The sequence below is a fragment of the Carassius gibelio genome, chromosome B12 (assembly GCF_023724105.1).
Source record: "Carassius gibelio isolate Cgi1373 ecotype wild population from Czech Republic chromosome B12, carGib1.2-hapl.c, whole genome shotgun sequence".
NCBI classification, from domain to species: Eukaryota; Metazoa; Chordata; class Actinopteri; order Cypriniformes; family Cyprinidae; genus Carassius; species Carassius gibelio.
This window is the reverse complement of record NC_068407.1, coordinates 7,005,090-7,019,765: the sequence shown is the minus strand read 5'-3', so window position 1 is coordinate 7,019,765 and position 14,676 is coordinate 7,005,090. Positions and strand designations below refer to the sequence as shown.

The following is a 14,676-nucleotide window of genomic DNA, read 5'->3' as shown; positions in this document are numbered from 1 at the left end:
GGGAAATCTGTGGCAAACTGAACAAGCAAAGCCCAAAATCTCAGCCTTTCGCTGTCCAGATCAATATTACTCCTTGAATTTAGGAGTTGGATTGAGAGGTGTTTTGGACGGCGGTACTGACACGGGCCGAAGTAGGAACTATTTGTCCTGCATTGATTCTCTACGCAAAAGCGGGATCCATCACGGAGGTTGGACTGGTGTTAAAAGTATTGGCAAAGCTGATCCATAATAAATGCACCCAGCAGACTGTGGCGCCACTCTCGCGTGTGCTTCTGCATATGAGCATTGCTTTGTGTGTGTGTGTGTGTGTGTGTTGGGTGAGTTTGTGAGACAGCATGTGAGTGCATGTTTTTGTGTCTGTATATGTAATGGAATCAAAGTTTGTAATTCGTCTTGAATGATAGCCCCACTATTCATTTCCAAATGCAGGCTCAGGACTGAAAGGTTATGGATCACCGCCTTTCTTAACATGAGAAGTGGTGTAGCAGAAGACGTGAACAGTCGTAAAGAACACTGGCATTTCAATATCTCGGCCGCATTTTCCAAAATAAACGAGTGGTGTTTTTGATGGATAGAGACGGCAGGAGAATTGGTAATCCACTTTTCTAAATGAATTCATCCTTTATTCTTTTTCTTATATTTCACTGCCAGACAAAACAAACATGTTGCAATGGTTTATCTAATTGTTTTAGAATCTGTCAGTCTGTACTATCATGTCTTATTTAGTTAATGTACTGACTTCATCCACTAATGCATAAATATATTTGTATAATATTAGTGTATAACTATGAAGAATTAGTAGACAAATTAAGAAAAGGCATGGATTTCAATTCAAATTTTAACCAGCATTTAGGTAACCAAACTCAGTTAAACTTCTTTTAGCATAATTCATTTTCTTCTGAATTTATATCTCTTGCAGAAGGACACGTTAGAATCGCTTTAGATCAATAGTCATGATTAAGGCTACTGTGAAATGATCAATGCCATCGTGCCTTGAGGCACGTGCAGAGCAGCATCCTCTGTTAGCCTACTGTGTGTATGCCATGCACGATGCGCCCCCTAGTGGTCCATAAAAAAATACGAATCAATTCAATAAATCCAAAAACTGATTGCACAGACACTGTACAGCTGTGCCCGTGTCATTGACTTTTGTATCTAGAAAATGTATAAATTTATAAAACGTAGAAACACAATTATTAGAATACACAAATATTATAAACTGAGATGCACATCCACAAATAGGTAGTCTAATTATTTACAGAATCTTTATACTGCTTTTTTTATATATTGAAGAGTGATTGTGATTGCTTGGACTATATTGTCTGATAATTCTTCTTCATGACCAGGTAAGATGGCGAAGCAGCTCTTCACGCTTAGCTTCATTTTCCAATTCCTTAAAAGTTTGTCTTTGGACATGGTCAAGTGAGGTGGTCTTAGGCCTTTGGGCATATGGCCAGTTGCCCTCATGTTAATTTGCCTTAGATATTCACAGTCAGAGAGGTTTGGCTCCATTTAGCACATGACTCATTGTACTCTGTTTTGACTGTTTATGTAGCCTACGTGAGAATCCATAACCAGATTTTGATTAAACCTTCATCCAGAAGGATGTCATTTGTTTTTTACATTACAAAAAAAGCATATTGCATATTACTGCCATATTGCACACCTCACTGCTCGCACAAATACAGACAACCAAACCATTTATGACACAGACGAATGGCAGCTTTTGTGTTCGGTCGCTTTGTAAAAACGATTCTGAAGCATCTATCCATCAAAGCACGAATGACAGATTTATGGCTTCGCTGTTGAGACCATTTCCCTCTTTACATAGATATTACCTCCTAAATCTTGCAGCTACATTCGAGTTATTCAACCTGGCAGGCATGAAAGCATGAGGCAAGCATTGGAGGAGAGACCTGCACCCACATGCTGGCACGAGGAGAAGTTATCATGGATTAACGCCTTGTTTCAGCTCAAAGGAATGCCTCATCAGAACTGCTCGGGCGGGACTGTAGGAGCGAGCGAGCTGGGGATATGGAGGTGTTGAGTCAGTGTTTCCATGGTGGCGTTAGAGAAGAAAGCATGGCGCGCTTTCTGTGCAGTGACACCTCATTGACAGGTATGTCAGAGAGGTGTGCTGGTGTCCGGAGCCAGGCGGCCGTACCACAGAGCTTGTCAGAGTAAATCTGTCGTCGCTAACCCCTAAGAGGTCTCACCAGAGTGCGAGGCGACACGGTTCTTGTCCACCCCCGCGAGACAAGGCCGCGGGAAGACATGGCATTTGACCAAGACCACCAGTGCATCTTGGCCGGTCCTTGTGAAATAGTTGAAATGGTTGCAAACCTCATCCAACGAGAGTTTTATTGGATAGACCACAATAAAAAAGCTCTATATTTGAATTTCGATTTATATGACTGTTCGAATTAATATAAGATGACTATTTCATTTTTCTGCACATTGAGAGGAATAAAGGTGGGACTCAAAAAAACAATAAACTATGAACCTGAAATAGCCCTGGAAAAGTAATCCACATGATCCTCTTGATACTCCATTCAGCATTCCCTTCACGTTTGTTAAGCCTCAGATGTAAACATGCTTGTTTCCCGGCTCAACCGTTCTTCTGACATGCGCGTAGACGGAGGGAAGGAGAAAATCCACTCAGAAGAATGTGACTGTTTGACATGTGCTCTTACAGCTAATAATGGATGAGAGCAGAGAATATTAGAGAGGCCCGGAGCTGACATGTTGTGATAGAATAAAAGTGCTATGTAGGTCTTCAGAGGGAAATTCCCAAGTGTTTACACTATGACCGGCCAAAACGACAGTCATAACAAGGTCTCAAGAGGAAACACAGCAGTTAACACTCGTCTCCTATCTGTCGGTGCTGACAGATCCGAAACTGGATAAAGTTTAAAAGGATACATGTCTGTATTGACAAAAGAGAATAGTACATATTCGGTATAAGCCCATTTGAAAGCATTTGTGGCATAATAATTGTCACAAATTAAAAAAAAAAAAAAAAATACTTTAAAAATGCAATAAATTATATAATGGTGAGAAGCTTACAATGGAAGCTACTGGGCCAATTTGTGAAGTCTTAAAATGCAGGTTGTAATTTAATAAAAGGACCTTGCATTATTTCTTCTTTTAAAACTAACAGTTGAGCTTGTCATTTTAATGGCTGTTTAATGGTTTTGTTTTCATGTGGCATAGTTGTAAAATTGCATATAACTTTGCAAATGACTACAGAAAAGGTTGGTAAGCAATTTGTGATTTTTATCACTAAAATCTTAAAAAAACTTGCATCATGGGTTGCTATAGTTAAATAAAAATAAAACCAAAAAACATGTTGCTATACTTGAAAAAATTAATGTTAATTGAAATAAAAATTAAAAAGCATATTTTATTTCAGCTAGTTGCCAAGCCAAATTTAAAGATATTAGTTAATTATTAATTTATGATAATAATAATTAATGAAAACTATGTAGACATTGAAAATACTAATACAAATAACAAAAAAAAAAAAAAACACAATTTCTAAAACTTTAACTAAAAATTAAAATGAAAAAAGCAATTATTCAAAATATTAAGAAACTACACAAGCACCAAAAGAACACTGACATGCACATTGTTTCCACTTTGATAATTTTGAAATATATTACATTTGTATTAATTTTAAATTGGTCCCCATTCACTTCTATTGTAAGCGACTTACTGTACACCAGATTCTTGCTTTTTTTTAAATAAAAGGAGGGAAAAGTCCAAATAAATTTAGTATTGTCAGCTGAGTTTAACTTATAATATGCTTAGGTTTAATATTTCCGCTGAGAGACATGTAGTGTGCTAAATTTCTGCATTCAAGACTATGTTGCTTTAAAAGCACCCTGCATCCAAGAGCATAAAGGATGATCTCTGCAGACAGGAGAGGAGTGTGTGTCCTGCAACAGTAGTAGAGCAATAGGCAGAGACAGAGAGACAGAGAAATGTTATTGCACTGGAAGATGGATGGGAGTCTGGCGCGCGTGCCAGGGGGAGACTCCACATTTCCAGACTGGCTCTGCTCTGGCGGGTGACTGAGTGTGTGTGTAGGCTACGTGCGTGTGTATGTGTGAATGTGTTTGGAGGGGGCTACACTGCAGCACACTGTTCAAACTGTTTATGCATACCAGCCTGCTCTGAGTGCCTCTTTGTCATGAGCTGTTTACTTAAACTTATTTTGGGAAAATTCCACATGACTGGATGGGATTTCACCATAAATCACTGAATCTGCAGCTTTGTGCAATGATAACTTCTGTCAGTCATTTAGTCCTCATAAGCTCTTTTTCTGCTTTGTGTTTTCCCGTAGAACTGACTGGTATTGTGCAGCCTATTGTGTGCAGTTTAAATTGAATGTGCGTGTGCATGCAAGGGAATCAGAATGAAATGAAAATCTCAAGAACTGAGTAAATAATGCGTGATTTTTCATTGTTAACAGTTAGTGTTTATTCGAATGCAGCTGGTTCACATACAGTACAGTCACAACTGTTTTGAGTTTGAATATTTCCACTATTTCCACTAGATGGCATCAGTATATACTGTATAAAATTTGCTGCATATTAATCAACATAAAGCAGAGGAGAGTCTGAGACAATAAGTCAAAATGTTTATATTGTGTAGTTTGCTTTAAAACAATTTAAATCAACATTTTGATTACAAATTATTTTACTTTTTTTAAACCACTTTTTAAAATTACAAACTATATTTTCAGCATTTATAATTTAATTTACAAATTATTTAATCAGTATAACAATATGAATGCAGGGTTAAAATGTACATTGAATATGAATTTCTAAATATCTTAGTATTGTACTTTTCTTTAAAAGTGTACTTGAGATGTCTTGATCTGAATACTTAAATATAAAATATTTTAAAATATTTTTCCATCCATCCACCCATCCATTCGTCCATCCATCCATCCATCCATCCATCCATCCATCCATCCATCCATCCATCCATCCATCCATCCATCCATCCATTCATCCATCCATCCCACACCCAAATTCCCAAAACCTTACAGCAAGGTTTAAATGCTGCAAAAAAAGGCCTTACATGTTGTCTCAATGTTGTCTCAGATTTTTGGATCCCAGTGTAATATTTAATGACAAGCAATTCAAGAATAAGTGAATGTCCCTCTCAAAACTATTGCATAGTCAGCTTTTATCTGGTCCTCATCATCTTTGACTTTCGCTCTGTTGGAAAGTGAAAGTAAAGTAATACATCAGATTTTTCTAGAGAGGTAATGTGCTGAAAAAACCCAATAATGGAACTCCTCATATCGCACCTCATATTTGCTTTCCATCTTTTATACATGTTGTAAAATGTCAACCATAAACACAAGCAGTACAAATCCAGCCACAGCTGCAAGACCAACAAACACATTATGAAGACGTGACTTGAGAACATCTACAAGAAAAAAAAAAGGTTGATTGAGGACCTTTAACTTATGTAATTTGTGATAAGATGATGATAATGCTGGTTCATCAAGTGTTATTGGTTCATAGGGCCATGTGGTTAAAGACAGATTAAAATAATTGTAATACTTTCCCTGTGGGTTTTTAACCATTTGCTGACAAAGCGATACAATTTGATGGTATTATTTGTTCGTAATTTGTAATTTACATGAAGGTTTATCAAGATACCTTAACAAAATAACCAGATCTGATGACTATAATAAGTTGTCTTTAACTGTAAAGATAGCTAAGAGCAAAGCAGAGATTGAGTTTGACATCATATAACAGTATAATATAGCATTATAGCAGATCATTGCTGTTGTCTGTATATATTTTCTAAAGTGTGATAATTTTTTCCTCCTAAAATAATCAAAACTATTTTTGTATCGGACCTTTAAGATATTAAATATAAATACACTATACACATATACAATATATATACAATATAACAAGTATTTGAATTATTTGGTCTGATTTGCACTTTTATTTGGATTCCTCCAGATTCTCCTCCAGAATCACATGGCTCTCCGTTGGATATCAGCATGTGTCGGGTGTTATCCAGTGACCCGTCATTGATTCCTGGCTTTATCCCCAGTAAGTGGCACATTAGAGGGTAAACATTGACAGTCTCAAATGGTCCAACCAACAAATTACTGTGGAAATCTGGTCTCACTGCCCTGAAGAAAGGCTTCATCTCCATGACCTCATTGTCATAGCCGTGCTGCCCTTTGTAGGGCTGGAATACTTAGAACTGGAACAACATTTAGAACATATGAAATTATCGCATATAGCATAATGTATATTTACTGTGTCCATTAGGCGTTTACTGAATCCTCACCCCATTGTTGACATATCCAGGGTCTGCATAGAGAACGATAGGCAGGATGCGTGGATGTTTGGAGTAATGCAGTCGGGCAGGCATGTCTTCTCTCTTGTAAATGTGAAGGTTTGGATGACCTCCATTCAAGGCTTGATAAACCTTGTCAAGCATCCCTTCTTTGTTCAACAGCAGCCCAGAAGGTCCATAGTCCACCATGTGGAATTTCAGATCTTTCAAAGAGAATCCAGGGATGTCAGTGAGTATTATCTCTTTTTACGTCCTCTCCTTTGAACACGGTGCTCATTCCATGGTCAGCTGTGATGATAATATTCAAATGGTCGCTGAGTCCATGTTTCTCAGCAGTTTCTCATATGTAGCCCACAGTTCGGTTCACTTTTTTGACCGTCTTGCCCTGCTCAATAGAATCAGGCCCATACTTGTGACCTGTAGAATCTAGGTCACCAAAATACAAAGTGATGAAATCTAAGTCTTTATCTTTAAACCATTCCTTCATGACTTTATCCACATTTTCCCACCATGCGTCTCATTAGTGCGGTCATTAAACCTCGGTTCCACCTCCTTCACTTGGATTGTTTCATTCTGGTAACTGGCCACAGTACCAGGGAAGTGTTCACATTTACAAGTCAGTTTACATCTTATTTAAAACATGAAAACATGTATATTTATGATGTAATATTATTTTTATTCTTATTTATGTCATGTTGCTGTAATGTTTTGAGATGTGTCTGTCTTTAAACGGTGATTCAAATGTGCAGACTACCATTATCCCAATATTCATTCACAAGCTGTGTCATGTGGTATTGTTTCTTCTCTTGTGTGGTTGTATTGAACCAATTATTATGAATCACACTGTGGTTCTCAATGAAGCTTCCTGGGGAAAAATACATAGGCCTAATTCATTGTCACTAATTTTATGTTTTGTGTTCTGCTGAGACCTCTCCAGAAGATTACATTTGGGTTCATACTAGTGCCGTCAATCGATAAAAAACAACAACTAATTAATCGCACATTTTCTCTGAAATCAATCGTGATTATTCCCACATAACATTAAAGCTTTTATATGCCTTTGAATAACTTCACGATCTAATTTTGTACTATTCTTCTTTATAAATCGCTGGTGTGAATTGCTCTTTTGAGGTCATTGTAAAGAATTTCAATCATAGTTCAGGTCAGGGCTTTGACTCGGCCACTCCATGGTGTTTTCTTCTGTTTGAGGCTTTTCACTTCTCCATAATTTGCTCATCCATGATGCATGAGTATATTTCAATGGCCTCCATTATGTTCAGACCAAGACCAAAGAGAATACAACCGTTTCCCATCATTATTCATTTTACATAAGAAACACAAAAATACTGGACAGATTTTTTAGTTTTAAATTTACAGGTCTTTAAGATATTCAGAGTACAAGCTCTCTCCTTAAAATCCACAATCTCATTAGTATTCAGTGTTATCACACACACACACACACACACACAAATGCATACTTACCATCAACTTGCATTATTGGTATTGGTAATTTTATGATCTTGACCCAGGCTTTCAATAACTGAAGCGCACATGCTATGGCTGCATTTATGTGATACACATTCATGACTCCAAAACACATTTCATTTCATAATGCATTTTATGATGCACTCTCCCACCATCACCTACTTAGTTCAGTCTGATGCTAGCTGTTTGAGGGTATGGTGATGTTTCATGTGACTATTGAAAACAAATTTACATACGGTAAAACTTTTGGACAGTAAGAGACTTATCTTATACTCTTCCATTGGAGATAAAGATATATATTAGTATAAATAATGATCCACCTCCTTGTTAAGATGTTAGAGTTCTGAACAATATTTTAAACTTTCTTAAAAGTTCAAATTCTGTAGTTAATTTTTTTTCTTTAACATTTAAAAAAAAAAAAAAAAAAAAAAAAAACAGTTTTCTAGATCAGATTTACAAACAGGTGAAAATCTTTTATTTGGCTTTACCTCCAGAATCACATGAGAGTTGGGAGATGACTAATTGGGTCAAATGCAAATGACAAACACCTGTGTCTTGTTCCAGTAATTGGCAAGGACAGACCACATAAAGAGCCCGGGAGTGAGCTAGGAGAGAGAGGGAGACCATGCCTGATCTGGAGAGCGCTGTGAACTTTCTTATGCAACTGTGCTATATTGAGCGCTGGTAGCATGAAGTTTTGTTTATTTATTAAATGTGAATTAAAATCACCATCAGTAGTCAAAGACCCCATCCTCTTCCTTCTCCCTGGTAACTGACTTTGTCACAAATAAAGTTACTTTAAATTAGAAGTGTTTTGCCTTTTCTCCTTACATCTACATTTATGCATTTAGCAGATGCTTTTAACCAAAGTGACTTGCAGTGCATTCAGGTGAAAAAAAAAAAAAAAAACTTTTTTTTTCTTTCACCAGTTTGTAGGTGGATGAAGATCATATACCAGATAAGAGGATGAAGTATGTAGGACTAGTGATGGTCAAGAAAGGTGGAGTGCCTTATGCTGCCTTGACTTCCTCTGTCATTTCGTCCAGGTTTGGGGTGTCCACATCTTGGTCGTAGTCCCACCTGAACCATCAAAGCTGATTATTAGTTTTCTGTGGTGCAACGATCTCTGACTGGAGCAGAAAGAGTCACAGGGAAAATATGCAGCAAAACACTGAGTGCCAACAACATGACAGGTATTCAACTACTACAATCTTGCTTCTCTCTGGCTGGCTTCTCTTATGGTTGTTCAGATTTTGACTGTTCCTTTTGTCTGTTTTTTTTTTTTGGCAAAGTAAAGTTCACATTATATATATATATATATATATATATATATATATATATATATATAAATGAACTTATTGTAAATTAAGTTTTAAAATAATAACATATCGTTATAGGTGCTTATCTAATATAATTTAAAGAAACAGCAATGGAATACATATCTGCATGTTTGTGTGAGTGTTGTGTGTGTGTGTATGTTTATGGGATGGTTTATGGGATGAATTACATCCTATCTTTTAGTATCTTATCAAGTGGCTTATCAGAAGTTATGGAGCAAAAGCAATTATAAAGCTCTTTTCTGAAAAGCATTTCTCTGATTTACAGCGCACTGCTTATAAAATGAAACATGGTGTTTCGTATCAGGGCTGTATTGCGTGAAGGTAAGATAATCATCTAAACAGTAATTAGACTTAAGTGAGCCATTTATTTATGCTTGTGCAATTGGGATGGAAAACCTAAGCATTTGGACTTTATCAATCAGACAGTGCTATAAAATAAGGCTACAGTATAGAATGTAAGCTGCATAAGGGCTGTTTCTTTGCAAAAACGGTATAAGTGTGAACGGTACAGTGGCCCTTGATTTGTTGACTAATTTCTTAACCAACTTGGGAATCATCCCTGCTGAAATGACTTCCACAACTTTCTGTGTTTTATTCCCACCAGTTCTTACCTAGCACAGATTCTTTGGATACCCAACTTGACCAACACTAAACAGCTTGAACATTCCTGCTGGTCATTTTGGCATGGAATCCTGCAGTTTAGTTCTTTAACCACCAAGTTATGCATGGTCATTGCTGACAAAATCCATTTCCATTGTTTGTAACCACACAAAATTATGCATATTCTTTGGTTTATTTGATTTTGAAATGATGCACATTTGAAATTGTAAGTATGTGGCCTAAAGGAATGTCTGTGTTATGAGTACTGTATGGTAATGCATTTGAGTGAGAGTTTCATGTTCTTAATCTAATTTAGGGTAATCTAAATTGTGGTTCAGACTTGCACAATAATTGGGAGCAATTTTGTACTGTTTTTCTTAATAAAACTCTGATGTGATCTCTGTTCTTTTGTTGACATTGCGTAGCATTTCAATTATACTTAGAAGTCAAGACCTAAACTGGGGCGGTCTATGGTGTTTTTCTCTGTTTGAGGCCTTTCTTTTTGACATAATTTGCTCATCTGTGATGTCTTCCATTATGTTCAAAGTAAATGTAAAAGTTATGTTATTATGCAGGTTATGCTGCTTTTATGATGATTCTTTCTCTCTTAAAAAAATAATAAAATAATAATCACAGTATTCCATTGCTGTTTCTTTAAATTATATTAGATAAGCACCTATAAAGATGTGTTTTTGTTTTAAAACTTAATTTACAAGAAGTTCAGTCCCATAACATTTGCAGTCCAGTTTCTTTTCTGGTATGACGCAGAGCTGTCTGACACACATATATGCTTTGCATCAGCTTGAATTTTTAATATCTGAAGCGCACATGCTAATATGGCTGCATTCCTGTTATACACATTCATGAATCCAAAACACATTTAATTTCATAATGCATTTTATGATGCACTCTCCCACCATCACCTATGAAATCCAGTCAAATGCTAGCTGTTTGAGGGTATATTTTATGATGACTATTGAAAACAAAATTAATGATAAGTGGCTTATTTTATGCTCTTGGAGATAAATGACATCTGTTAATATAAATAATGATCCACCTCCTTTAAATAATATTAGAAGTCAATATTACAAACTTTCTTAAAAGTAATAGAAATTTTGTAGTTCAAATGTTGTAGTTCAAATGTTTTGTCTTTGATCTTTTAAGAAAAAATTGATTGTCCCTTTTAGAATGATGTTTGCTTGGAGTCGGCTTTCATCTCATCCTCGTCTCCTGTGTCTTTCGCTCTGTTGGAGAGTAAAGGTAAAGAAATGCATCAGATCTTTCAAAAAATGTAAAATAAAAAATAAAAACAAGTCTTAATTTAGCTCTTTGCCATACTTTGGATTAATTTTGCGTCTTTTATACATGTTGTAGGATGTAACAACCACAAACGCAAGCAATAAAAATCCAGCAACGGCAGCAAGACCAATGAACACATTCTGAAGACTCGACTCTGCAACGTCTGTTAGAAAAAAAAAAACCTTTTATTGATTGACCTGAAAGTTATCTCATTGATGATAAGATGAATTGGTTCGCAGTGTATGTTAATGTAATTAATATAGGGTTGAAGAGAGGCATCTACTGTAAATCTTATCAAGCTTACTCAGAAGTTCACTCACGGACAACACAGATAATATATTTTTTTATATTATAGACTAAGTGGGACAAACTGTCAGCATGATGAATAAATATCTACCTGTCAGCAAACCACTTTTATAGAAACAGGTGAACAACTTTTATTTGGATTTACCTCCAGAATCACATGGCTCTCCGTTGGATATCAGCATGTGTCGGGTGTTATCCAGTGACCCGTCATTGATTTCTGGCTTTATCCCCAGTAAGTGGCACATTAGAGGGTAAACATTGACGGTCTCAAATGGTCCAACCAACAAATTACTGTGGAAATCTGGTCCCACTGCCCTGAAGAAAGGCTTCATGTCCATGACCTCATTGTCATAGCCGTGCTCACCTTTGTTGGTCTGAATTGGGTAAAACTGGAAGAACATTTAAAACATGTGATAAAATACAGCATAATGTTTTCCATTCATTATTGTTTATTCTGTCCATTACTGAATCCTCACCCCATTGATGACATATCCGGGGTCTGCGAAGAGAACGATGGGCAGGATGCGTGGATGTTTGGAGTAATGCAGTCGGGCAGGCATGTCTTCTTTTTTATAAACGTGAAGGTTTGGATGCCCTCCTTTCAAGGCTTGATAAACCTTGTCAAGCAATCCTTCTTTGGGCAAGAGCATTGCAGAAGGTCCATAGTCCAACAGGTGGAACTGCAGATCTTTGTAAGAGAACCCTGGAATGTCAGTGAGAACTATTTCTTTTACTTGCCCACCTTTAAACACGGTGGTCATGCCATGGTCTGCTGTGACGATAATATTCAGATGGTCACTAAGTCCGTGTTTCTCAGCAGTTTCCCGTATGTAGCCCACAGTTCGGTCCACTTTTTTGACTGCCTCACGGCGCTCAGAAGAATCGGGTCCATGCTTGTGGCCAGCTTCATCCGGGTCGCCAAAATACAAGGTGACAAAGTCTAAGTCTTGATCTTTAAACCATTCCTTCATGACTTTATCCACATTTTCCCTCCATGCTGTCTCATTGGTGTAGTCATAGGCTTTTGGCTCTACCTCCCTCACCTGAATTGTTTCTTTCTGGTAAGTGGCCGCAGTGCCAGGAAAGTGTAAAGATCCTGTTTTAAGACCCTAAAAAGCACATAAGATTTATTGTACAGAAATCTGTTTCATGTGTAATATTGAGTTATTACTGAGCGGCAACCTCGCTCTCTCTCTCGTGAAGCCAATAAGGAAGTGACTAAAACTGCAATTCATCGACTGGCCGCTAGAGGCTGGCTGCAGAAGAGAGTCAGTCCCATAGACTCCCCATGTTAAAATGCCCAACTTTACAGCAGAAAAAAAAACATGTTTACAGCCTGGTTCAAAAAATGATTTTGGTCTATATTGCTAATTTTGCCCTTCATGACAACTGTGAGGGGGGTGAATTTTTTTTATAACTCATCCGTTTAAATTATATTAAGCCTTAAAGTTCTGCATAATTAAGGGTGTGGCCACTTGAGTGACAGGTGGATTGCCGCTGCTGACAATGCCGTCGCGCTAGGTGGGCGTGGCTTCAGTAATCAGCTCCCACCTTTTTGCCCATTTTCGATTATCCGGGAGAGTCGCGGGGTGACGCGATGCCAAGATGTCGACGCCCGCTCTGCACACTTCAAAACCGCCATTGAGGAGTCTATGGGTTACGTCACGGACACTACGTCCATATTTTTTTTACAGTCTATACCAGTGTTTCCAGAAAGATTATGGTGGACTGTTATTGTAACTTGCACTTAACATAGATTTAAAAGATGATAACTGAGATGCACCTGTCTTTGAGCAGTGATCCAAATGGGTAGACTGCCATTATCCCAGTATTCATCCACAAACTGCGTCATGTAGTACTCTTTCCTTTGTCGTGTGGTTGTGTTGAACCACACGTTATGAATCACACCATGGTTCTCAATGTACCTTCCTAGGAAAATAAATAAATTAAAATGAACATGAGACTGTTGGTTCTGGCATGTATTATTATTTGGCTTAAGACTTTTAAGCTTTAGGGTTACCATAAATGATCTAAAATGTTGTCTAAAACATTGCTATTTTTTTTCTCCTTACCAGATAACAGGGTGAAGTGTGTAGGACTAGTGATGGTCAGGTAAGGTGGAGTGACATATGCTGCCTTGACTCCTTCCTCAACCATTTTGTCCAGGTTTGGGGTGTCCACATCTCGGTCGTAGTCCCATCTGAACCCATCAAAGATGGTCAGCAGTAGTTTGTTTTTGCCTGTGGTGCAGAGATCTCTGGTTGGAGCAGAGAGAGTCGGAGGGAATATAAGCAGCAAAACACTCAGTGCCAGTAACATGACAGGTATTCCACTACTACTGTTTTACACAGAAACGGCCTTGCTTTTCATCTGACGGATAGAAATGTATCTGCTCTCTGCTCTTTATTCTTCTGTGCTTTGCCATCAGTTTTTGCAGACTTAAGTTCACATTATCATTGAGGTTTATGGGATGGATTGCATGTTTGAGTTATCTTGCGTTATCTGACAGTCTTATCAGAAGTTATAGGGCACAGGCTAAAACTCAGATCTTTTTTTCATATAGTTTTAAAATTCATTTATATTTGATGGCTTATAGTATTAAATGTAGGCTATATGACGATGAGTTTCTATTTGGTTAACTACCTGTATTGTAAAATTGGTTTAGAATAAAATTTAGCATCAGTTAATCATTGTTGGTTGCTTCACCATTATTTCTTGACACCTATACAGTACTTGAACCAACAGTCTATATAAAACATGGGTTAACAGTTTTGAGAAAATCGGTAGGTGTATGAAGCAAACTTTGTCCTGAGGAGATCTAAGACTGAGTCCAGATTTTACATCTGTACCTTACATATTCATTTTACCACACGGTTGCTTTAACAGACGACCAAATTGTTACACGTCGTGCTGTATGAACTTGTCCACCAGAGGGAGGTGAATACTCAAACTCAGTATTGTTGAGAAAGGGGTTGTGTTCGAAATGGCATACTTGCTTAGTGTATACTACCTACTATTTTATTTTAAGAATACTGTGTGAAACAGTATACAATAAGTGACAAATGTTACAGAGTAGTGTGCTAAAATGTTGTCACATTACAAAACATTGGTTTGGCATATCTGCTGAGGTTTTTGCCTCAAATAAACGTGCTAACCGTTCTTTTTACAAAGGCTTGTTAATTAAGGATTAATACTAGTAAAGAATGCTATATTGCCCAATTGAACTCATTTCATAATTAATGGACTTTACATAATTGTTTAAATAGTAGTTAAGTGGTAGATATTTATATTTCAGTACTGTAGTACATTA

General features: G+C 37.1%; 1 protein-coding gene and 1 pseudogene across 1 annotated transcript; both read right to left on the bottom strand.

Moving 5' to 3' along the window:
* Positions 1 to 5,149: 5,149 nt before the first annotated feature.
* Positions 5,150 to 9,012, bottom strand: LOC127969287 (ectonucleotide pyrophosphatase/phosphodiesterase family member 7-like; annotated as a pseudogene).
* A 1,223-nt stretch (positions 9,013 to 10,235) lies between these two features.
* Positions 10,236 to 13,759, bottom strand: enpp7.2 (ectonucleotide pyrophosphatase/phosphodiesterase 7, tandem duplicate 2). The gene is made up of 6 exons (XM_052570264.1): positions 13,439 to 13,759; positions 13,150 to 13,295; positions 11,843 to 12,475; positions 11,512 to 11,755; positions 11,100 to 11,223; positions 10,236 to 11,005 (listed from the first exon to the last, which is right to left on the bottom strand). Exons 1-6 carry the CDS (start codon positions 13,683 to 13,685, stop codon positions 10,945 to 10,947), a joined length of 1,455 nt encoding a protein of 484 aa, XP_052426224.1. The 5' UTR covers positions 13,686 to 13,759; the 3' UTR covers positions 10,236 to 10,944.
* Between the last annotated feature and the right edge of the window lie 917 nt (positions 13,760 to 14,676).

What these genes read in the sequence shown, in the direction of transcription:
- enpp7.2 (XM_052570264.1), bottom strand. Translation starts at nt 13,685, where the DNA reads ATGTTACTGGCACTGAGTGTTTTGCTGCTTATATTCCCTCCGACTCTC. An exon ending in CCGGATATGTCATCAATGGG is followed by an intron (nt 11,756 to 11,842) that starts GTGAGGATTCAG and finishes ATGTTCTTCCAG; the next exon opens with TTTTACCCAATTCAGACCAA. An exon ending in AGACGCAAAATTAATCCAAA is followed by an intron (nt 11,006 to 11,099) that starts GTATGGCAAAGA and finishes ACTCTCCAACAG; the next exon opens with AGCGAAAGACACAGGAGACG.